The sequence below is a fragment of the Hyperoodon ampullatus genome, assembly GCF_949752795.1.
Source record: "Hyperoodon ampullatus genome assembly, chromosome: 1".
Classification (NCBI taxonomy): Eukaryota; Metazoa; Chordata; class Mammalia; order Artiodactyla; family Ziphiidae; genus Hyperoodon; species Hyperoodon ampullatus.
Window position 1 is genome coordinate 42767754 of NC_136914.1, and position 25433 is coordinate 42793186.

The 25433-nt window shown below is 41.2% G+C and overlaps 1 protein-coding gene across 1 annotated transcript in view; it reads left to right on the plus strand.

Annotated features, from left to right (window-relative positions):
• FRAS1 (Fraser extracellular matrix complex subunit 1) overlaps window positions 1-25433 on the plus strand; it is a gene marked incomplete at its 3' end in the record, with an annotated part of 456967 nt that overhangs the window by 295343 nt on the left and 136191 nt on the right. The window contains exons 24-30 of the mRNA XM_079718352.1: window positions 745-885; window positions 1798-1938; window positions 3880-4020; window positions 6405-6675; window positions 10433-10517; window positions 13350-13676; window positions 24382-24535. Of these exons, the coding sequence (XP_079574478.1) occupies window positions 745-885; window positions 1798-1938; window positions 3880-4020; window positions 6405-6675; window positions 10433-10517; window positions 13350-13676; window positions 24382-24535 (1260 nt within the window). The remainder of the gene's footprint in view (window positions 1-744; window positions 886-1797; window positions 1939-3879; window positions 4021-6404; window positions 6676-10432; window positions 10518-13349; window positions 13677-24381; window positions 24536-25433) is intronic.

Below are 25433 nucleotides of genomic sequence, written 5' to 3' on the forward strand. Positions count from 1 at the left end.
CATAATCACAATGACAAAAACAATAGCCGCAGCACCCTGTCTTCCTGGGCCTGACTCGGTACTTCTGGTGTTGAACCTGATGATCTGTAGTTCTAACCACCCCCCTGAATTACTTGGGTGCGCATCTAAGGCTGGGAGCCCCTAGAACATAAACTTCCTGAGGGCAGGGTCTACACCCGCCACATGAGGTTCAGGGCTATACATCCCGTCAGTGCTTGTTCAGTGAATGAACATGTAAAGGAGTCAGCTGTGCTGTAAATGAGATCTGTTATTTCAGGAACTCCTTTATTTCTGGACAGTTCGTTTACACCCCTTGTAAGTCTGATGTCATTGGTTCTTTCTGTTGTGCTGGTCAACGCCTGATTTTTGAGAGGAAGAGAGTCACGTGGCTGGTGTCAGTGGAGAGAGCAGATGCATTCTTCATTGAGTCTCTGACATCCTTTACCTATTGGCATTTGGAGGAGGTCAGATGAGGTTTGTGGGAGCAAATAGGCCACTCCCTTGAACAGGCTTTGCATGAAGGAGCGATCCTTGTACGCGCCGTGTCTAACGTAGTTAGGAAACACTCACCCTCAGAGAGGCGTTCAGGCTACTACAAGCAGAGCCTCGTTAGAGCTCACTTATCTGACATCTCTTATGTTGTCCTCACTCACCCCATGCAGCTGCAGCCAGTGTCCTCATAAATTAGTCTCTGGGGCTGAGGGTGGACAGAAAGAAAGCTGATCGAAGGAACTTTCTTTCTAGAGTGTGATTGGAGTTGCAACGCGTGTCACGGGCCTCTGAGGACAGACTGCCTGCAGTGCATGGATGGCTACGTTCTCCAGGACGGGGCCTGTGTGGAGCAATGCTCACCCTCATTTTACCGGGACCTGGGCCTCTGCAAGAGTAAGTGTCTGGAGCCCTTGCTCTGTGCTCATCCAAGCTTCTGCCCCCTCTGTATGTTACTGATCTAAGAAGGAGCCTGTGACCAGTTTCCTCTCTGGCTTTTTATCCCATTTCTTGTCTCTTTCCTAAGAGTTCTAATGCCAATGTCTGCTCTTTCATTCTCCCATGCCCCAGTACAACATTTGCTACATTTGAAATCCACATGGGAATCTTGGAGGTATATGGCCACACAAACAGATATGGTTTGACCATTAGTTTTGGATTTCCTTAAAACTTGAACAGTCCTGTGCTCCAGACGGAGAGGTCTGCACGCTCTGGTCATTTGAGCACATGGAGAGGGTGTCTTATCCCACCATCTGCCCTCCCACGACCCTCCCAATACCATATGTCTAACCATCACCTTTCTCTGCCTCAGTACCCCCTTCAGCCTCAATTTAACGCCGCAAAATCTTCACACCCTGGAATGCCCACCCAAAGTGCACAGGCAACATTCCTGGGAGCATCCTTGGGTGATACCCTGAGAACCGACCAGGTTAGTCAGGAAAGGTTGACACTCAGTGAAGCAGTGCAAGGAGCCAAGGACTAGTTAATAATAATGATAATGGCTGATATCTGTCAATTTATAGTTTGCATAGTATTTTTAATTATGTAATTTGATCTTTATTCACGGAGCTGGGTGGGGCAGTGTGTTCTCTGAATTTTATAGGAGAGAACGCTGAGGCTCAGAGACGTGGAGTGACTAGTGCCAAGTCACCCAGCTGGTAAGCGTGGCAGTCACAATTGGAAGCCTGGCTCCTTGACTCCCAGTCTGCTGCTTTGCTCAGCACACCAGGTTGTACTGCCTCACCACGAGGGCCAGGAGCCACTTGGAAAGCCATGCACATTCCTGTTGACTTGACTTGTGTCTTCCAGGCTGTGACAGCCACTGTCTCCAGTGCCAAGGCCCCCATGAGTGCACCCGCTGTGAAAGGCCATTTCTCCTCTTGGAAGCCCAGTGTGTCCAGGAATGTGGGAAGGGGAACTTTGCAGATCATTCAAACCGCAAATGCACAGGTAACTTGGAGACTGTGCTGTGTTCTCTGGGAAGAAGTGAGGGCAGCAAGGAAATCAGGTGTGCTGATTCTCAGGTAACCAAGGAGAATCTGAATTAGGAGCAGAATGAAAACCCAGGGAGTTTGGCCTAAATAATTGATGGCTTCTCGTGCACATCTGTCAATGGCTGGCTAAATAGAATATGGAAGTGCAGGTCCATAATTCTCTTGGACAAATCAATATTGTCCCTAAAGGTCTGTATGTAAACAAAGCCAATATTTCATGGAATGTAAAGCTTATATTGAACTGAGGTGTGGTGTCCATTAAGAGTGGGTCAGCCCTATTGGCATGGGCCCAGGGTTTTCAGTGCGTAGACAAAATTACCAGTGACCCTGATATTGCCATAATATCCTTGAGGAGTAGGATTTCTGGGGACAATTTAGTGAGACACATTGAACTTTTGTTATTAAACTAAAGTTAAACCCAAAGTCTTAATCTCCTTGTCCATTGAGTTATTCACAAGAGCTTCCTCAGTTTGTTCTCATCATTTCCATCAAAACTTGGTAAGGTGTGCCCCACTTTAAAGAATACCTGATATTTAATAATAATGCCATTACCTAGGCATGGCATTTTATATTTCCCCAAATTTCCTTTATCTGCATTATCTCATTTAACTTTCACAATGACTTGGTAAAATACGGCAGACACTATGAATCCTGTTTTACAAATAAAAAAAAAGAAAGAGCATTAAGAGTATTAACCAGGGTAACATAAAGTCAGATATTAAACTCAAATTTTCTGATTCTAATTCAAGGCCCTTTAAACTATCCCGTGCCACCTCTCTATAACAGCATCTCAACTGAGGAAGCAGAATAATTAGGCAGTATACACTTGATTTATAGAAGCTTATTAACTTGATTCAAAGAAATAATCTATGATCTTTTAAATAGTTTGCTCTCCACATGCATTTAAAATAATAAAAATAGGGCTTCCCTGGTGGCGCAGTGGTTGAGAGTCCGCCTGCCAATGCAGGGGACACGGGTTCGTGCCCCAGTTCGGGAAGATCCCACATGCCGTGGATCAGCTGGGCCCGTGAGCCATGGCCGCTGAGCCTGCGCGTCCGGAGCCTGTGCTCCGCAACGGGAGAGGCCACAACCGTGAGAGGCCCGCGTACCGCAAAAAAAAAAAAAAAAAGAATAAGAATAAGAATAGCAGTGATAGTAGTACATTTGAGTCCTTTCATGTGCCCAATATTGTTCTAGTCACCGCGTTATATATAGCCCATGTAATCCAACCAACAGTCATTGCATTAGGTGCTATTACTATCCCCATTTTTTTTTTTTTTTTTTTTGCGGTACGCGGGCCTCTCACTGTTGTGGCCTCTCCCATTGTGGAGCACAGGCTCCGGACGCACAGGGTCAGCGGCCATGGCTCACGGGCCCAGCCGCTTCCGCGGCGTGTGGGATCTTCCCGGACCGGGGCACGAACCCGTGTCCCCTGCATTGGCAGGCGGACTCTCAACCACTGCGCCACCAGGGAAGCCCACTGTCCCCATTTTTAAGATGAGAAAATTGCACCACAGACTGTTAAACAACTTGCCCGAATTCAGCAGCCATTAAGTGGTAGAAGAGGAACAGTACCTGACAGGGCTTATGCTCTTAATCCCTATAAGCTGCCTCTCTTACAAGTCAGTATTGTTAACTTTTTAAACAATCCATTTATGTGCAACATGTTCAGGTCATAGTGTGGAAAGCAAGGGTGCTCCTTCCTGTTCACTTTCCTTTGCAGGGTAGGAAATTTCATTTCTGTGAAATTCTGCAGGAAACTGTGGGAACTCTCTTTTGCTACAGCTGGGGGTCATATGTTGCTGTGCTCCCACTCTTCATTTCTTTATCACTGGTGTCCCCCTCTGGGTGCCTGTGCCTTTGTCCTGCCTCATTCAGTGTGTCCTCTCTTTGGTAGCCTGCCCCTGGGGGTGCTTGCAGTGCAGCCACAGAGACCGGTGTCACCTCTGTGACCATGGGTTCCTTCTGAAGAGTGGCCTTTGTGTTTCCAAGTGTGTTCCCGGCTTCCCTGCCCACTCCTCTAATGAAACATGTGCTGGTAAGTGCTTCCCCTCCAGTGCTCTGGTGAAGTCACCTGTAATTTCTCCACGTGGAGGCTGAGTTTGCAGATACAGTTGGCTCGTGTGGTACAAAATGCAGGCTTTCCATTCTCGGAAAACCCCTGGTGCTGCTATGGAATAAGGGACTGTTTATAGAACATGGAAAATTGGGGAAATTCAACTTCTAAGATATTTGGAAGGGAAAAAGAAGCAATCTGTGCTTTAAAAATCACAGCTATCAGATCAGAAATTTGGCATAAAACTTAGTTGTGTTCCTGAATTACAGCCATGTTATGGAAAATTATACTTACAGATATAATTTATTATATTTATATAAACATGTAGAGCTATTATGCCAGGGTGCAATGATGCATGCTTTGTGCACACACTGGAGATAAATGATAAGTAATTAATGAATGGTGTGAGGAGCTTGCCCCGTTAGGTTCACATGTTGGAAGTGGATGGATTTCAAGCCACTCTGTTTGCCACCAAGAATTAGGTAACACGTTAAGGAATGGAGCTAGTCTTGTCCAACACATCCGTGGACACTTTACCTTCAACAACAAAGAGAAACAAATTTAAATTCAGGCTTAATTTTGAACCCCAAAACTTTTACAGGTGAATGAGGATTGGGAGTTATATTATAGCTGAGCATTTCTTGGTTTCTGAGTGTCCTTCACCAACAACATGAATCATGTTTTATCACCTGCAGTCAATCATATTTTTCATGTCTATATTTCTGACCTCTAATGATATTAAGACTTCCCATGGAAGAAAATATCTTTGGCTTATTTCATTAAGATCCTCTGGAAACCCCAAGTACAATACTTGAGAGTCAGCTTACCCCACTTGGGATGTAATACAAGTCAACTTGTGAAAATGAGTCAACTTTCATTGGAGTAATTTTCCATTAGAAGTAGTCCCCCTGAAACTTGGCATTCCTAAACTACCCTGTCTGACCTACTTGTAAAAGGAAGAAGTGCTACCAGTTAAAGTCCAGGCAAAATGACTTGCAGGAGACAGGATGAATTCCATATCAAGGTCAGAAATCCTAATTTATCCATCAGATGTTTCCTATGGACAGAGATCGTAAATTTTTAAAACAACGTATATATTTCACATGAATTCTGAGTAAGCCACTGATAATCCTGCTTCATGGTAGATTAACTGGTGCTGCTCTTACAAATGGTATCAGACACTTGACCCTTTTCTTGCCCTTGGTGGGTCTGATGATCAGATATGACAAATGTATTAGGATAGGACTGTGGCTCTCAAATGTGGCAGCCTGTTAGGATTACCTGGGGAGCTTGTAAAATCACTAAGGTCCCACCCCAGAACATCTAGGTCAGAATCTCTGGTGGTGGATCCTAAGTATCAGGATTGTTTTAAAAGATCCCTATGTGATTCTTTATTGTTATTATTACTGAGATATAGTTCACATACCATAGAATTCACCCTTGAAAGTATACAATGAGTCTTTAGCGTATCCACAATGTTATGAAACCATCATCACTGTCTAATTCCAGGTCATTTTAATCACTCTAAAAAGAAATCCAATAACCATTAGTAGTCTCTCTCCACTGCCCTGTTGCCTTAGCCCTTGGCAACCACTGATCTGCTTTCTCTCTGTATAGATTTGTCCACTCTAGATATTTCATGTAAATGGAATCTTACAATATGTGGCCTTTTACATCTGGCTTCTTTCACTTGGCATGATATTTTCAAGGTTCCTCCATGTTAGAACGTATATCAGTATGTCTTTTTATGGTTGAATAATAACTGCATCGTATGCATATACCACATTTTGTTTATTCATTCATCAATTGATGTTTGATTGTTTTGATTATTTCCACTTCGGGCTACTATGAATAACACTGCTGTGAACATTTGTGTACCAGTTTTTGTATGGACATATGCATACATATATGCATATATGGCATAACATTTTCAGTTATGTAATTTGGAACTATTTTCTCCTATTCTGCGGATTGTATTTTTCACTTTCTTGCTGGTGTCCTTTGTTATTAAAAGCACAAAAGCTCTTAATATTAATGATGTCCAATACATCTGATTTTTATTTTTGTCACTTGTGCTCTTTGTGTCATATCTAAGAAAGCATTGCCTAATGTAAGATCACCAAGATTTTCTCCTATATTTTCTTCTAGGAGTTTTATCATTTAATATTGAGACCCTATGTTATTCTCATGTGCATCCGGGATGAGAACCACTATATTAGAAGGAGTCTTATGGAATATGATAGCCTAGAGTTTCATCTTTGTAGCTCTGAATGAACATTACAAGTCTATTTCTTTAAATAATAAGAACAATAAAACCTAATTAGTGACTGTACCAAGCCTGACCTTTGGATTCATATGTTTTCCAGGCAAAATACACACCCCTAGTCTTCATGTGAATGGTTCCCTCACCCTTGCAATTGGTTCAGTGAAGCCACTGGATTTTCTCCTCCTGAATGTTCAAGACCAGGATGGCAGGGTCGAAGACCTCCTGTTCCATGTGGTGAGCACTCCCACCAATGGTCACCTCGTGCTCTCAAGGAATGGAAAAGAGGTTCAGCTCGACAAGGCTGGCCACTTTAGCTGGAAAGATGTGAAGGAGAAAAGAGTGCGTTTTGTGCACAGCAAAGAAAAGCCCAGGTGACCCAGTGTTCTGTTGTTTTCCTCCTGCCACCTTTCCATCAGTGGTCTGCACCCCACACCCCCTTCTCAATAGCTCTCCCTTTTCTTCTGGGGAAGAGCGATGCTCTACAAAGGCCAATGCTTTCAGCTGCCTGTCATCATATCACTGTAATTGTTCAGAGAGAGTGCTTCTGTTAGAGGCATGTTTATTATATCGCAGAATTATGGGTAATTCTCTGATGTGATGGGAAAGTTCCTAGTACAATTACCCAGTTTTTTGGCCCAGGATAAACAAAATCGCTTATATACCCAGATGCTGCAGCTGCTTCTTCAGCATTAGGGTACTATACCGGGAGGAGGGAGTGGCTAGAGGACGGAGTGCGTACTTTTCAAGGTATGGTATGGTTCCTAGAATTTCAGAGTTGGAAGGAAACTAAAAGTCACGGTTAAGTTGTTATTTTCCACTTTATGGGACTAAATGTGGTTCATTTTTAAGCCTGATGCAGTTTTCTTCTGATGCCTAGCACACTTCTGGCTGTCTTCCCCACCCCAGCTGACATGTGCTTCAGGAATGCAGTTGAATGTTAATGCTAACCCAAGCAAATAGAGCCATATAATTAGCAGAGTAAATCTACTACAGAGAAATCAGGGAATGCACCCCAAAGATTAGCCTCTTGGATTATCCTTCACCCTGCTCTGCTTCATGAGTGCAGATCATTCAGAGTGGACTACATGTGTAAACAGGGAGTTGAAACCCATGGAGCAGTGATAAAGGATGCGGTGAATATCTTCTACTGTCACCACTAAATTTGAGATTTTTTAAAAAAGTGTTTAAGGTCTGGGCTAGGAGTTAAGTGGGGAGAAAAGTAGATCACATGTTCCCTATTGCAGTTCAGAGCCAGTGATGCCAGTAACCTCAAAAGACCCATCTTAACAGGAATAGGAACAACTAACATTTACTGAGTGCTAACTGTGACCTAGCCATTGTGTTATGCACTTTATGTGAATTATTTATATTTGTGATCCTAGGCTATAGATAGGGAAACTGAGGCCTTGAGCGGGTAAGTAATCTTGCTCAAGCCTCACAGCCTATGAATGCAGAGCTGAGACTCCAACCCAAGGCTCTCTGATTCCACACCCCATATGCCTTCAGCCACTATGATTTCTGCCTCCTTAATAATACTAGGAATAAAGGGCATGCTTCCATCCTCCAGGGGCAAAAGATCATTGCATAGGAAAATATTGCTCCAGAGATGGAGCTTAAAACTCTGGTGTCTGATGCCATAGCATCACTCTTCAAATCTGTGCTCTATCTTCTTCATTCATTTTCTTTCAAGTATAGTTCTTAGGTGTTTGCATCACACACACACAGACACATATATACACAGCTCCGTACCTGTAGTCGTATGTCTCGGAATCACTTGTGAAAAGTGTGTAAAGTACATAAAAGCTCCAGAGAAAACCAAAGTTAAGCCTCTTGTCTGTTTAACCTCTTTAATCTCTCACTACCTGTTTCTTTCCAGAGTCAGCTTTGCACCCCTAAACGGGACCAAGAGTGGCAACTATTTTGCAGGGATTTCTTTCAGTACTCTTTTTATTTTTTAGTACCCATTTTAACATTGGATCTTCTTTTTTATCTAAAATTTTTTTAAAAAGAAAGAATGAGAGGAATAGTAAAACAAGGTTGGTAGAAACTCATAGAAAAGGGAAATTATATAAGTCTCTAAATGATACAAAAACAAAAGGGGCAACCTGCCATGTTAGTTCGTGGTTGTTTGTCCCCATGAAAATGCCCACCGTGATTCTTTAGGATTGGCTTTCTTTGGGTTGGAATGCCCCTGTGGAGTGCAAGGTGACTCGGAAATACAGTCCTAGTGGCCCTGATAAGCTGGCGAGGCTGAGAGGCTGAACACAGTTATTGGAACCTCAGTGCCACCAAGATCGTTTTTCCCCAGTAAGTTGGGAGTAACCATCCTTTCTTTCTGCATTCTGCTTCTTCCATCACCTGCATTCTCTTGAAGTCTGGAGGTGGGAGTGGAGAGGGACAGGATCTAAATGAGACAGAAAATGAAAGGGATGATGGAATGAGAGGGAAGACAAGCATTCTTTCTTTTAAAAAAAAATCACGGGGCTTCCCTGGTGGCGCAGTGGTTGACAGTCTGCCTGCTGATGCGGGGGACACGGGTTCGTGCCCCAGTCCGGGAAGATCCCATGTGCCGCGGAGCAGCTGGGCCCGTGAGCCATGGCCGCTGAGCCTGCGCGTCCGGAGCCTGTGCTCCGCAACAGGAGAGGCCACAACAGTGAGAGGCCCGTGTACCGCAAAAAAAAAAAAAATCAGATTTATTGAGGTATAATTGGCACCCAATAAAATTCCCCATTTTAAACTGTACTGTTCTATGTGGGTTAACAAATATACATAGTCTTGCAGTCTTGAGACCACAAGCGAGATGTGAAACAGTTTCGTCACTCCCCCCATCTCATTTTTACAGGCACTCCTTTCCCCCCTCCCCGTCCCTGGCAAATACCGATCTGTTTTTCACTCTTATTGTTTTGCCCTTTCTGAAATGTCATGTGAATGGACACGTACAGTATATAATCTTTTGTTTCTGGCTTTTGCCATAATGCATTTGAGATCCATCCACATTCTTTATGTCTCAGTAGTTAGTTCCATGAATGCCTTTTAAAGAACCTTTCAAACAATGGTCCCTATAGTATAGACCAGAATTCTAAACCTTCCATAATGTATTAATCACACATCTTACAAGCCCAAAGTGAGTTCTGAGCTTGCTTTGGCTTTGAAGGTGGGCAGCTCCTACCTTCCCACCTAGTAGTCTCTGAAGCTGCTGAAACAGGAAGTAAAAACCACAGCAAAGAGTGAGTCTTATTTTGTTCTATTAATTAGGACTCTTCGGTTGCAAGTAATGGAAGTCAGCTTGAACTAGATTAAGCAAAATTGTAAGGCTTGTTATAACACTGCAGGTATGGCTCAGATCTCAAACACATCAAGGGCAACTGGGCTTCCAGGGCAAGCCCAGGAGTTAGAACCAGAAATGGGAAGCAGGACTCAGTTCTTCCTCTCATCTCTGTCTCTTTGCTCGAAGGCTACATTCACCTCCCTCCTACAGACGGGCTTGCTCCACATTCTCATCAGCATGATAGACTGTGGTTCCCCCAGAGTCAAATGGCACTGTCAGACCAGTTCCAAATTTCCAGGGAATAATCAGTCATCCTTCCGTAGTCCAGTCCACATTGAATGTGTATGTGTATGACTGGAGGGAGGATTGGGCCATAGAGTCATGTAACACAAACTTTGCAAACACTATTAATGGTGTTATTTGGGTCCACTCACATGAACTGGGCAGGGGTTGGGGAGAGGATTCACAGGGAAGAGGAAATCACTGAGAACTAGTCAGAGACAGTGAAAGATTCCTTTCCATTCTCCAACTTAACCATTAGCCTTCAATATATTACTAACCTGTCTTGGCCTGACAACTGATTTTTCGACCTTTTATATATTCTATTTAGAAAAATAGAGAACAAAAAAAATAGAAACATTGTTATAATGAGATCGAAGAATATACAGTAGTTTACCTGCATCTTGCTATGTTAATCTTTATGTGGTCATTTCTATTTACTGTATGAATAGTATATTACTGTAGTGGTTAAATCCAAATGCTTATATGCATATAATCTGAAAATATTTTTAATCCTTGTCTTTCTAAAGACCAATTTAATGATCGTACTTTCTCATTCCTTTCTTGGGGACTTCTTTCAGGAAAGGTTACTTTTCCCTGAAAATTAGTGACCAGCAGTTCTTCTCTGAGCCACAGCTGATCAACATACAAGCATTTTCAACACAGGTAAGAAAATGCCACACAATTAATAATTTCACATGCCTACTGATTCTGAAGCACAAATCAAGATTTTCTGTAGTTTTAGCAAAAATGATTGAGCTGAATTAATCGTGTCTCAGTTTCCTCATGAGATGTCACTGGAGTAGTTTTTAGTACTGTGGGTCATAACAGCAACAAACAATTACTGATACATCCATAATAGTACTCTTATGTTTCTCATGTAATCCTCATGCCAGCCCTGTGAGGTATTATTCTCCCCAATTCACAGATGAGGAAACTAAGTCTCAGGAAGGTTCAGTAACTTGTCTATGGTGATATAGCTGACAGAGAGCTGAGATTTGTGCCCAGTGAATCTGGTTACACAGTCTGTGTTCTTGACTATTACATTGTGCCTTACTTTACTATACTGAATCTCATACTAGCCCTTCAGAATAATTTGAAGCTGTACCAGTTGTTAAGACTTCCCTATTCATAGGTGAATAGGTTTGTTTTGTCTAAATATTTCTCTCTCAGGGATGTGGAATTATGTTTGCCTATTTTGCCTATCTATCATGTAACTGAACTGCATTTAACTCAGTTTGCAGTAGTTAGAGGATCTTATCAAGGATTTATTTAAATGAAGTGCCAGTGTGGTCATCAGCCAAACATAAGTCTGAGGAAATCATGGTAGTTGCTATAAAATTCAGTGTGATGGCTCTTCTGTTCTCATCACTCATCTCCGTCAAGCTGTACTTATGTGTCCTGAATACAAATCATGGTAGAAGCTCTGAGTACCTGGGCTTGAAGAATTGAACAGCTGCAATGTGCAAAGGGAAGAGGAAGATCAATGTATTCTTAAATTGTGAACAGTAGGAGATTAGGATATCAGCAAGGGGGAACCCAGATTACCTAAACATTAGATCTTGGTAGTGTGTTAGTCTTGGTTCAAGGAGGGATATGAGATCATTGTTTTTAAAACTGTAATTTTTGGGGGGATTTCCCTGGTGGTCCAGCAGTTAAGACTCTGCACTTCCAATGCTGGGGACATGGGTTTGATCCCTGGTTGGGGAACTGAGATCCCATATGCCACACAGTGCAGCCAAAAAAAAAAAAAAAAAAAGCAAAAAGACCGTGGACTATGGGATAACATAGATTTGAACCAGAAGTGGCTGCCAAATGGTATTCACAGCTCAGCTCAGCGATTCTTGATGGCATTCTCAGTTCAGTGATGACTGAAGTTGAAGAATGATTAGAAACTGATCCTAAATTAATTTGACCTCAGGGTTGGGCTAAGAGTATGAATTTTGTTTAAATCAAAGCAAAAACATATGATCTCTGTAAATATGGGTCAGAGGGCTACCAAGTCTCAGGACTTACTGGCTTAGATGTTTCTCAGTATTTAAGCTCAGATGTTTTGTTTTGTTCTTTTTGTTTGTGCTAATATAGTTACTCTAATTAGGTGAATAAAAGACTTGGGTAGCTTTTGGCAAGTGACTTCCTAATCTGAGATGATGAGCTGCCATGGTTCCCTGATTTTTGTTTGTTTTCCCCAAATCAGTTGAGTAGATGGTGATGGCCCATTTTTATTTTATTTATTATATGAGAAACTTTTGTCATTTTAACTTTTTAAAAATGGATTTTTAGAAATAAATTTTAACTTATTTTTGTTTCTTTACATTTCTGTGATATTTCAATATGGTTTTGAACGTCTGTGAGATTTTCTCATGTAAGTTAATTTGATCTTTTCCATTTATGGATTTTGACATCACCTTTGACCTCTCCTCTTTCAGAATCCTAGGGGCCATTCATTCCCATGTATAGAATCACAGCTTTTGAATTCTCACTCAGGAATCCTGAGGAGAAGCTATCTTCTATAGCTATTATGTGATTATTATAGAGATGCGCTAGCTAGACATTACTTTAATAGATACTGAAATTTCCAGGAGGCCAGGAGGGGAGGGGTATTGTTAAAAGAAAGCCATTTGGAGTAAAGAAAGGCAGTGTACTGAAAAAGCCCTAGATGGTTCAACTTCAAATGATATTAAAAACTAAGATAATGTTTTCTTTGGCTTCTTGCCTTGATTTTTTTTGTGTGTTTTTTTTGGGGGGTGTTTTTTTATGTGTGGTTCATTAACTTTTATCTCAATGAAAGAACATTTTATTTGCTTACTGAAGTTGGTGGGGAGAAACCTGATAATCCTAAGGAAAACATATTAAAATTTGCCACATGAATTAACCAGGTGGTTGCCTTAGGCAGACCATGATCTTATCAGGCTTTATAACCTGAGTTGGGGTGGGCCCTGACGAGACAGCTTGAAGAAAATTACAGGGAGGGACCAGAAATAGCAGGAATTCAGAATGCGGAAGTATCTTACTCCAAGTCCGCTTGCTGCAGCGTAGCCTGGAGCAAAGTGCTCACCTCCCAACACAAATGCCCAAATTCCATATCTCTTGTTAGTCCCTCTTGAATGCAGACAACTAATTGAGTTCCCTGACTCACCTCTCAGTTGCAGTTCAGGGGATGTAGTGTAAATCATGACAGCAGAGACTTCAGAGATTTGGAAGCAAGCAGCTCACTTTGGTTGCCCCTGATGAATATTATGGTCTGGAAGCGTCTTGAGAAATCTCCAGAACCACAGGTGTGAAGTAACCTCCTCTGCAGTGATTACTATGTTTGACTACACCTCTGACAAATGCTGTGATTATGCAAGAGTTTGGCACTTGGCTGGAGCATCTAGAGTTCCTTAAAAAGCATAGAAATGGCAATCAGGTTGCACACAGCTGGTATCTGGTCCACTGGATTGTCCTCTCTTTTCCTGCCAATGGCTTCTCTTCTCCTCCTTCCCTTCAACTCCACAGGCCCCCTATGTGCTGAGGAATGAGGCTCTCCATATTAGCAGAGGAGAGAGGGGAACCATCACCACTCAGCTGCTTGACATCCGAGATGATGACAACCCACAGGATGTGGTGGTCCAAGTGCTCGATCCTCCACTTCATGGCCAGTTGCTCCAAACACTTCAGTCGCCTGCAGCCCCTAGCTATCAATTCCGGCTGGATGAGCTCTCCAGGGGCCTTCTCCAATATGCTCACGACGGCTCGGATAGCACTTCTGATGTCACAGTCTTGCAGGCCAATGATGGACACTCCTTCCAAAACATACTGTTCCGTGTGAGGACTGTGCCCAAGGTAAGTGTCATTCCTAGAGCTACATTTTCCTCGCACCTAGATGTGAAGTTTTGTTGATGATGTTATATTGCAATATTCATAAATTTAAGATACCGGTAGTTATTTATTTATTCAAACATTTATTAAGCATCTATTATGGAGCTATTTAGGACATTCAAAGATTAGTAGAACACATTACCCAATCTCAGAGGGCAGAGTGTATTTTGTTAGGAGCACCCTTGAGCCGAAAGACCTGTCCCCATGTTCTCTGCCAAAGGAACACTTTTGAAATTTTGTGTTGACTTGCTGCCATAAAAATGCCTCATTGTCCTCTGACTTTTTGGTCTGCTGCCTGAGCATGACTGTAAGAATCAAGTGCACCCCTGTTCTTGTCTGCTCTTCTAGAGTAGCTCATGTAATGTGAAGCTCATAGTTAGCTTACTATAATGAGTCAAAAAGGATGAGTTCAACCATTCTCAACTGAAGTAGGATGAGAAAACTCTTTTAGTAATCACAGGAATCCTTGTCCTAGCGGGTAGAAGCCTGGTGAAGAGCAGTGCTTCTCATCCTGAGTCATCCCCATGCCACCTCCCTGTGTTTTTGCTGTATCCACGAGTGCCTGTCCTACTATTCACTTAATACTTTTCTTTGAATCAACTTACTTTTTTATCATGGCTTCTTCCTAATAAATACTTGTGAAATCCTGGGCTTAATGTAGAATTATACTTTTTCCAAAATATTAAAATTAATACATAACCATTTAATAAAATTTCATCCATGTACAACATAAAATGTTTTTGGATACTACTAATAGGATGGCTATCACATTTTGGGAATACTGGGCTAGCACATGCTAGTTCTAAGAGACATGTTGAAAAATATTTTCAAAGCCATTTATTACTTGATGATATTTCATTCCAAGCTCTTTTCTCTGTAATAGCAAGAATGACTCTTTCTCATGATGGCAGATTGGGAGACATAATTGTTTTTGAACTTTTCATTCCAAATACCAGCACCTACTGAAGTGTCATTGATGATTAGCTAGAGAGATTGATTTGCTGAGGACAGTTTAGAAATCACTTGTCACTTTCTCACCAATGATCACTTACAATTTGCCGTTAATCCTCATGAAGGTGAAGAGCTGAATCTAATGTGGTCTGCTAGCTGGTTTCTCAGGCTCTGGTCTCATTATTTTCAGCTGCTGAAAACAGTAATGATGGCATGAGATAGGTGGGAGGAAGCGAAGGCTGATGATGAGATGGAGCTGGCAGATAGCCACCTTGAAGCTAATCCGAAATCTCACCCTCTTGCTATCACCCTGGGAGATGAGGTTTACTTCTGAAGAGATGAAGTCTAGACAGACACAGAAAGTTTTCTTTTCTTCCTTCTTGGTTTCTCTCCAAAGATTGTTATGGGATTTCAGTGCAACCCTAGCAGCCGCCTTTCTTATCGAGGTTTCAATCTCCATGTTTGGAGCTCAGTGCATTGTATTGTACAACCAGTTTGTGTGGTATGGCCCAAGATGGAAGGGGTTTTCTAGGATTTTAGCCACTTCGACTACCAAAACACAACAAAGAAAAATAACATTTTAATTTGTAAATAAGGCATAAGCACAGAACTTGAGAATTCTTATAGTGCCTACAACTTGGGAGGAGTGTGAGTGTTCTTCCTCCTTCCCCCTTCCTTCCCTCCATCTCCTGTAGTGCTGTGCTTACCTGTCCATCAGGTGAGCTAATGGCTTCTAAACAGTGAATTAGGCTAATTAAACCAGTCACCAGAGCCCCAGCAGCCATTAGAATGTACTAATAATAAACTTGACGCTCTCATCCTGATAATATTTTACAAATATAGACTACATCTTCTTTTAGGAATTCAGAGTACATTTTCTCATATCTATTCTACTCGTCTTTACAATGTCTTAGTGAAGAAGGTTAGAATAGAGGCTATATAACCTTATTACTTCTAAAGGATATTCTACTATTGGTGAAAGTAATTTTGGTTTGCTTTGTTTTTAACCTTTATTGGGCACTAATGCTTGATGTGAATTATTCCTTTTGATCTTCATGATCATTCCAGGATATTTGTACAATTATTATCTTTAATTTTCCAAAAGAGGAAACTGAAATAAAGGAGATTTAAAAACATTTAAAGAGGTTTAAAAATGTTTATTTCTCATCAAGGTATTTAGTGATGGATCTATGATTTCAAATCAAGTGTGTTCTGGCTCCGCACACTTAACCAGATGACTTTTGTTCATTCTAGCTCATTTTTTTTTTCAGCGTTTTGGTCATATATATTCTTATCCCCTTAATGGACAGAATGGAGACAGTCATTTAGTCATTTTCTCAATGTCTTATCCAAGCAGTCTGGGCCCCAAGCCTCTCCGAATCTTCCCTGTGGGCTCACCACATCTTGTTACAAATGAAGCTATTTATAATCATAAGTCTACTGGAGCCCAAGAAGAAAAAAAATTGCCTTAACTGTTAATGGCTTCCTGTCACTGTATAGTCAGCCACGATTGATTTTGTTCTGCTAGCCATTTCTGAAGATGGCATGTAAGCCCTTACCCTGAGGCTACCTGTGTATTAAATTTGAAGTAACGACAGTTACTGGCTGATGTCTACCTGGTGATTTAAATGGAATGACAAAGGGTTTTAGGTCTAATTCCTAGTGAATGGATGTAAAAAATTAATCCTAGTGCTGTTCAACATAAAACTTAACCTGGTAAGATAGATGGAAAGGGACTGAGGGATAGAAGAAGGAAGCTTTGTGAGAGCAGGAACTATTTCAGTGTTGCTGCCTTGAGCCAGGCACATTGCAGAAGTTTAGTACGTTTTTGTTGGATGGATAGATAGATGCGTGGATGCAACAGCTTGAGTTAGGCTGGTGCCCATGTTCCTGCCTTTGAATTGATCCCTTGCATCAGATTCATCAGCCTACTGGGCACTTCAGCTAATGCTGGGGTGGCCCATCTGAGACTGAGGGTAGGAGCTGTCGGTTCCACTTTTATTTATCAAGTTCTACATCACTTCTCCCAAATTTATGTTTTTACCCTTGGCCTGGCAGTGAGTAAACTTGACTGCCACCCTCCAGGCTTATACTGAGTTGCTGAGGAGAAAATAGACCCAAGACAGATGTTGAAACATGTTCTGTTGGGGAAGGAGGCAAAAGAATTCAAAAAGATTAAAAGGTAATAAAGAATGCTCTGCTGAACAGGCTTTCATTAACTGGGTGGATTACCAAACCCAAGTGTGCTAGAGATATGATTCTAAAGCAATTCAGAGTCTAATACGGGCTAAAATGTGGGCAGGGAGAAGCCTTGCATGTTGGTGGGTTTCTCTCCACTGCCGGGCTTTCAAGGAATTACCTTCTTTTTCATTAATTAAAGCATCTCTGAAAATCATGCCCCTTTTCCTACTTTGGCAATAAATCTGATGATCTTTCTGACCTCATTAGTTGTTGTTTGAGCAGTTATTTTCTGCAACTGGATAATGCTTTGATGTTAAAAGCCCCCAAGTGTCATGCTATGAACTGGATGGAAAATTCTATTGCTGAGAGATTCAAACAGCAAATTCTCTGGCTGTTTGACCTTGGTAAGGCCTGAGTGCAGCTAAAAGCCCTGTTGGGCTTTCCCTCAATTTTCTTAAAATCTGTCCTCCCATGCGTTGTCTTATAGGGACACAGTTTGATTAAAAGGATGTTTGTGAGAGTTATAAATATCAATGGCATCAAAATGTTTATTTCTCTGAATAAGAATCTGCCTGTCTCATAAATAAATAAATCCTCACCACATATCAAGGTTTCACTTTTTTGGACTTGCTGAATTGGTTCAATTTAGCGTCTTGTAAGGTACATTGTCCAGAGTATACACTCAAAAAGTGTTTGTTGATTACAAAATATGTGTTTGTTCGTTTGTTTATAAAGCAGTTGAAACCTCTATGGAGAGAAGATTCTGTATCCTTGACCTGAAGCTGCAATTTCTGAGGCACATACACACACTGGCAAACACAAAAACAGTGCAATTATCTCTCCATTGTTCTTCATTCTGGGAAATAGCATCTATGTTTCACCTTATATGTGCCACCCCCCATAATCCTTCCCTAAAATCCACAATGCCCTCCAAGATTAAATTTTAAAAGCTATGGTATAAATGACCTGTAACAAATTAAAGTATTTTTACAGAATAAATAAAATGTGAGGGTTGCTGTTATATCTAATTACAGTCATATTCTATTTAATAAAGTTAAAAAATTTTTGTCTTGAATATTTTGGCTTGGGGTTGGGGTACACCATCATATTTGAGCTCATCATTTATGTTCCAATCTTTAATTGGGGGGGGGGAGTTTTCATTTTGTTTGTGGGATTTTTTCTCCAAATGATAAGGTCATGGGCCTTTACTTCTGGTTTACAACATTAATATCTTTATTTGTAATCAGTATATGATGACTGAACTTTATTACCAGCATTTCTGTATGCCTATTGTTCTATGAAATTAATTAGTAGAACTATTTAATTTAAAGCACTGTTTTAATTATGCCCCCATAATCCCTTACTGAGATTTCATTTTCTTCTAATGTGGTACCCTGAAGGATATATAAAACATCACTAGGCAGAAGATTCTTCAACTGAAATTATGGCTAATTTCTTGAATTTACAGGGATATATGCAGGGATATATCGTGCAGAAAAAAAACTACAGGCATACTTCGTTTTATTGCACTTTGCAGATGCTGTGTTTTTTTAGAAATTGAAGGTCTGTGGCAACCCTGCATTGAGCAAGTCTATCAGGGCCATTTTTCCAACAGCATTTGCTCCCTTCAAGTCTCTGTGTCACATTTTGGTAATTTTTGCAATATTGCAGACTTTTTAATTATTATTATTATATTTGTTATGGTGATCAGTGATCTTTGATGTTACTATTGAAGAAAGATTATGACTTGCTGAAGGCTCAGATGATGGTTAGCATTTTTTGCAATGAATTTTAACTAAGGTATGTACATTGGTTTTTTTAGACATAATGCTATTACACACTTAGTAGACTACAGTATAATGTAAACATAATTTTTATATGCACTGGGAGACCAAAAAATTTGTGTGACTTATTTTATTGCGATGTTTGCTTTATTACAGTGGTCTGGAACCAAACCCACAATATCTCCAAGGTGTGCCTGTATAAGGAGATTAAAAAATTGCAAAATGTCAGAACCACAGGGGAAATTAGGTTAAAATTTATTTTGGACATGTTAGCTGTAGAAATGGTGGTGTATAGGCTTCTATTCATCTTTTCTTGAATCTTCCCTGACACCCTCCCAAAAGAAAGCAACTGATAAAACCATCTTCTTCCTAAGAAGTGGGAAGAATTTTACTTCTTTTCCTTAGATAGTTGTCTGTTTTCTTTTTATGTACTGTAAACAAACAATTCAGAAACAGAGGCATATGTATTATTCTGTTATAAATGTAAATATTCTTAAAGGCTTGCCTGTGGAGTTTGGGAGAACCACTCTAGGCCCATCGTGATCTCTGTTCTGGGCCATGCTTCTCACACTTCAGCATGACTCCACATCTCCCAGGATCTTATTAAAACATAAGTGGAGGGCTTCCCTGGTGGCGCAGTGGTTGGGGGCCCGCCTGCCGGTGCGGGGGGCATGGGTTCATGCCCCGGTCCGGGAGGATCCCGCATGCCGTGGAGCGGCTGGGCCCATGAGCCGTGGCCGCTGGGCCTGCGCGTCTGGAGCCTGTGCTCCGTGACGGGAGAGGCCACAACAGTGAGAGGCCCGCATACCACAACAACAACAACAACAACAACAACAAAAAATAAGTGGAAATGCATCAAACTAAAATGCTGTGCCCAAAGGAAACCATCAACAAAATGAAAAGGCAGCCTACAGAATGGGAGAAAATACTTGAAACCATCTATCTGAAAAGGGGTTAATATCTAAAATATATAAGGAACTCAATAGCCCACGCCCCCCCCAAAAAAAAAAGATTACAAAAGGAGCTAAGGACCTGCATAGACATTTTTCAAAGGAAGACAAATGGCCAACAGGTACATGAAAACGTGCTCAACATCACTAATCATCAGGAAAAAGGCAAATCAAAACCACAATGAGATATCACCTGACATCTGTTAGAGTGGGTGCTCTCAAAAAGACAAAAGATAACAAGTGTTGATGAGGGTGTGGAGAAAAGGGAACCTTTATACATTGTTGGTGGGAATGTACATTGGTACGGCCACTATGGAAAACAAGTATGGAGGCTCCTCAAAAAATTAAAAATAGAATTACTGTTTGATCCAGCAATCCCATTTCTGGGTATATGTCCAAAGGAAATGAAGTCAGTGTCTTGAAGAGACATCTGCACTCCCGTGTTTATTGCAGGACTATTTACAATAGCCAAGCTATAAAAACAACCTAAGTGACCTAATGAAACTTAAAAGCTTTTTCACAGCAAAGGAAACCATAAAAAAGATGAAAAGACAACCCTCAGAATGGGAGAAAATATTTGCAAATGAAGCAACTGGCAAAGGATTAATCTCCAAAATATACAAGCAGCTCAATATCAAAAAAAACAAACAACCCAATCCAAAAATGGGCAGAAGACCTAAATAGACATTTCTCCAAAGAAGATATACAGATTGCCAACAAACGCATGAAAGAATGCTCAACATCATTAATCATTAGAGAAATGCAAATCAAAACTACAATGAGGTATCACCTCACACCAGTCAGAATGGCCATCATCAAAAAATCTACAGGGTTTCCCTGGTGGTGCAGTGGTTGAGAATCTGCCTGCTAATGCAGGGGACACGGGTTCGAGCCCTGGTTTGGAGGGATCCCACATGCCGCGGAGCAACTAGGCCCGTGAGCCACAACTACTGAGCCTGGGTGTCTGGAGCCTGTGCTCCGCAACAAGAGAGGCCGCGATAGTGAGAGGCCTGTGCACCACGATGAAGAGTGGCCCCCGCTTGCCACAACTAGAGAAAGCCCTCGCACAGAAACAAAGACACAACACAGCAAAAATAAATAAATTAATTAATAAACTCCTATCCCCAACATCTTCTAAAAAAAAAAAATCTACAAACAATAAATGCTGGAGAGGGTGTGGAGAAAAGGGAACCCTCTTGCACTGGTGGTGGGAATGTAAATTGATACAGCCACTATGGAGAACAGAATGGAGGTTCCTTAAAACACTAAAAATAGAACTACCATATGACCCAGCAATCCCACCACTGAGCATATACCCCGAGAAAACCATAATTCAAAAAGAGTCATGTACCACAATGTTCATTGCAGGTCTATTTACAATAGCCAGGACATGGAAGCAACCTAAATGTCCATCAACAGTTGAATGGATAAAGAAAATGTGGCACATATATACAATGGAATATTACTCAGCCATAAAAAGAAACGAAATTGAGTTATTTGTAGTGAGGTGGATGGACCTCGAGTCTGTCATACAGAGTGAAGTAAGTCAGAAAGAGAAAAACAAATACCGTATGCTAACACATGTATGTGGAATCTAAAAAAAAAAAAAAAAAAAGGTTCTGATGAACCTAGGGGCAGGACAGGAATAAAGACACAGACGTAGAGAATGGACTTGAGGACATGAGGAGGGGTAAGTGTAAGCTGGGACGAAGTGAGAGAGTGACATGGACATATATACACTACCAAGTGTAAAATAGATAGCTAGTGGGAAGCAGCCGCATAGCACAGGGAGATCAGCTCAGTGCTTTGCGACCACCTAGAGGGGTGGGATAGGGAGGGAGGGAGATGCAAGAGGGAAGAGATATGGAGACACGTATATGTATAACTGATTCACTTTGTTATAAAGCAGAAACTAACACACCATTGTAAAGCAATTATACTCCAATAAAGATGTTAAAAAAAAACCCAAAAACCTAAGTGTCCATCAGTGGATGAATGGATAAAGAAAATGTGGTTGTATATACAATGAAATATTATTCAGCCTTAAAAAGAAGGAAATCCTGTCATTTGTGACTGCATAGATGAGCCTTTAAAATAAGCTAAGCACAAAGACAAATACTGCACACTCACTTATATTTGTAACCTTAAAGAAGTCAACCTCATAAAAGCAGGGTAGAATGGTGGTTGTTGGGTGGAGGGGGGGAAACTGGGAGATATTGGTCAAAGGTACAAAGATCCAGTTATAAGAGATGAGTAATTCTGTAGATCTAACGTATAGCATGGTGATTATACTTAATAATACTGTATTGCATACTTGCTAAGAGAGTTGATCTTAAGTGTTTTCACTGCACACAAATATTTATAACTATGTGAGGTGGTGGATGGCTTAATTAGTTTGATTGTGGTAATCATTTCACAATCTATGCATATATCAAAACATCATGTTGTACACCTGAAATATATACAATTTTTATTTGTCAAGTATACTTCAGTAAAGCTGGTGAAAAAATTAAAATGCAGATTCTAATGCAGAAGGTCTGAGAGTCTAAAATTCTAAGAAGCGTCCATATGTTGCTGGTCTCTGAACACTGACTTGCAAGGAGCACTGTCTCCTAAAACTTGACACTTACACAGGAGTTACAGAGAATTGTACTGATAAAGTATAGTCAATATAGAAATGTAGTGGGAGAGACATCAGGGCATGCTGCTTATTTACTTGCTTGGAATTTGAAAAACCACACTGCCTCATTGGTCCAAGAATGTGGTTGCTGTGTGTGACTGATCTCCATCACATAATCAAACGTGATGGACTGCTGCTAATTAGAAAAATTTCTAGCAATTAATATTCCTGGGTCCAAATGCATTATGTTATATTAAACAGCTGGAGTGAATAGGGCCCTTTCCCCCAGAATTCTGGTAGGTAACATGCAAAGTTCTTGGCACACTTTGATGTTTTCATAAATAATATGGCAAATCAATTGTGAAAGAAAAAAATTCTGTGGGATTTTGCCCCTGAGCACCAATCACATAGGAGGTACGTTGGCTGCTGTCCTCCTGGGCACTGACACTTTCTTGGTGATTGTGGTGAAAATAGCTGTCACCACCTCCTGAGAGGCGCAAATGCTCTCAAGTGACAGCAAATGAATATTTGTTTTCTTCTGTTCTGAATATTCCCCTCTTGGGAATGCTGTTTGCTCTGTTCTGTTTACTGGCATATTTGAAAGTAATAGCAATAATTTAGAATAACATCCCTTCTAAAATGCCCTATTTGAAAACCTCAGATTTACCGATTTTGAAAGTATGAAAACTGAACACAGGCAGCCTCACTGATCCCATTCTGTGGAAAATGTCAGTTAGGAGGCTTTGGAAGAGGTGTGCACCTTGCAAATCAGCACTTTTTAATGACATTAGCTTTAGCAATTAGAATGGCTGCCTTCTCAGGGGCGCTAAGTAGGTGATTTCTTCCAGTCAGCTATTCCCAACTGTTGTTTCTAAGGGCTTCACTTTCAATCAGTCATCGAAGCCTGTCAGTTTGGCCTTTGTAGTGTTTCTGGAATCTGTTTCTAACTATTCATTCCCACTGCAATCACCTTTTCATCTTCTCTCACCTGAGCCATTATGAGAACTTGTTAAATGGTTTCTGCAGCCCCAGATTCACGCCACCTCCAGTCCCTCCCATCTCTTGCTGCTGGAGGTTCTCCAAAACCCAAACCTGATCATCCCATTTCCTTCCCTGAAGATTCATGTTGACTTTACAGTGCCTACAAGCTAAATGGAGACTTATAGCACAGCTTCTACCTTCTACTAGCCTACGTTAGGGGTCACTTTTTGTTTGTTTTTTTTTTGCTGTACACGGGCCTCTCACTGTTGTGGCCTCTCCCGTTGCGGAGCACAGGCTCCAGACGCGCAGGCTCAGCGGCCATGGCTCACGGGCCCAGCTGCTCCGCGGCATGTGGGATCTTCCCGGACCGGGGCACGAACCCGTGTCCCCTGCATCGGCAGACAGACTCTCAAGCACTGCGCCACCAGGGAAGCCCAGGGGTCACTTTTTATTCACCCCCTCCCCTAGCTCCCTAGACTCTGCTTGCCCAGTCACTTGGATATTTTATTAAGCACAGAGTGCATTGTCTCATGTCTTTGCTTAGGCTGGGCCCTCTTCCTGGAGTCTGTTTCACTTATCCACTTAGAAAGCCCATTCTTTGTCATTCAAGAATTAAATGGTATTTCCATAGGAAAGCCTTCCTGAGCATTCCTTCCCCAAAGAAGAAATCTCCTTTATCCTTTATTCTCCCACAGTACCCTGCTCAAGCTTCTTATAGATCATCACTTGTGATGCAGCCTAACTATTTTATGTGTCTGTCTGCCCCACTAGACTGTAGGTTCTGAAACTGAGGTCTTATTTCAGCCAGCCTTATATACCTCAGGCCTCTAGCAAAAGATCTGGCATATAATAGGTGCTTAATGAATAGTTCTTGAATACAGGTGGATGGGGAAGATGGAAAGACAGGTAGATGGACAAATGAAAGAAAGAAATGGAGAGACTTAGTCTTCCTGAATGATACAAGTTATGTGCTTATGATAAATTAGGAGAAAAAGTAGGATATATGTATGTACATGTATACAGATACATGCATATATCTACACATAATTACACATATACTGTTCACAGTATGACTCTAAAGCTATGAATCTCTCTTATTAGGCAATCTTTAGCAGCAATAGGACCTAATAACTTATGTTTTTAAGGACCGGTATTTTCTTTTTTTTGCTTGGACCTAATTCTGTACTCTCTCTTTATTCTAGAATGATAGAGGTCTTCGACTTGTGGCTAATTCAGTGGTGTGGGTTCCAGAAGGCGGGATGCTGCAGATTACCAACAGAATCTTACAGGCTGAAGCTCCAGGTGCCAGAGCCTCAGAAATCATCTACAAAATTACACAGGACCACCCCCAATTTGGTAACTCTTTTTTCCCTTGTCATGATTTCATCATTGCATTCAGCAGTCTTGGACTTACTTTTTTTTTTTTTTGGCTTTTTAATTTTTAATTGGTATAAAATGATTTAAAATGATCGGTTGTTATTCTTCCCCCCAGTTAAGTTTAATGAAGCTGCATTTAAATGAAGAGGGTACCTTCATCTTTAAGGATGATAGTAAAATAAATTTTGGACATGAGTCACTAAGATAAACACTAAATCTTTGATGCAGATGACCTTTTATGAGGTGCTACACAAAATGAGTTAAACAGATACTGTCCCTAACTTCAACATTCAGAGAAAATGCTAAGCCTTTAACAAAAGTGAAATGAACATGGATTTAAATTTTGAGTGGAGAAAAGCTTTAAAAAATACAGGTATTTTGCAAAACAGCTTGAGTTCATTTATTTGGATCTTCCCTGGAGTGCAGTCATGCATTAAGTATGCTTGGAGCCTCCCTAGTCTATGCAGGGGACACACTCTGCACATCTTCACACCCTCAGGTCAGAGGAATATTTTCCAAGAAAGTATCCACAAGGCAAGTGAGAGCAAAAGGGGGGCTCTCCCCAAATCCTTTCTTTTGCAGAATTCCCGCCCCTTCCTTTTTCAGTCACAAGTTGGGCCGAATAGGGGAGTCAGGGTGTTTGTGGCTGGGGTGGGAGCATCCCTAGGTCAGCTGTTAACTGTAGGCAGAAGCTCAGAACATGTCTGGAGAACACTTGCCTATTCCTTTATAGCCTCTGCATTAAGTTGACAAGGGTCAGTTATTTTACCTCCTCAAACTAACACAGAGATTAGGACGGTTAGTGACACCCAAGGGTGGGGATGGTGCAGGGGTGAGAACAAGCCAGGAGGTGGGGCTGACCAATGTTGCACTGCCC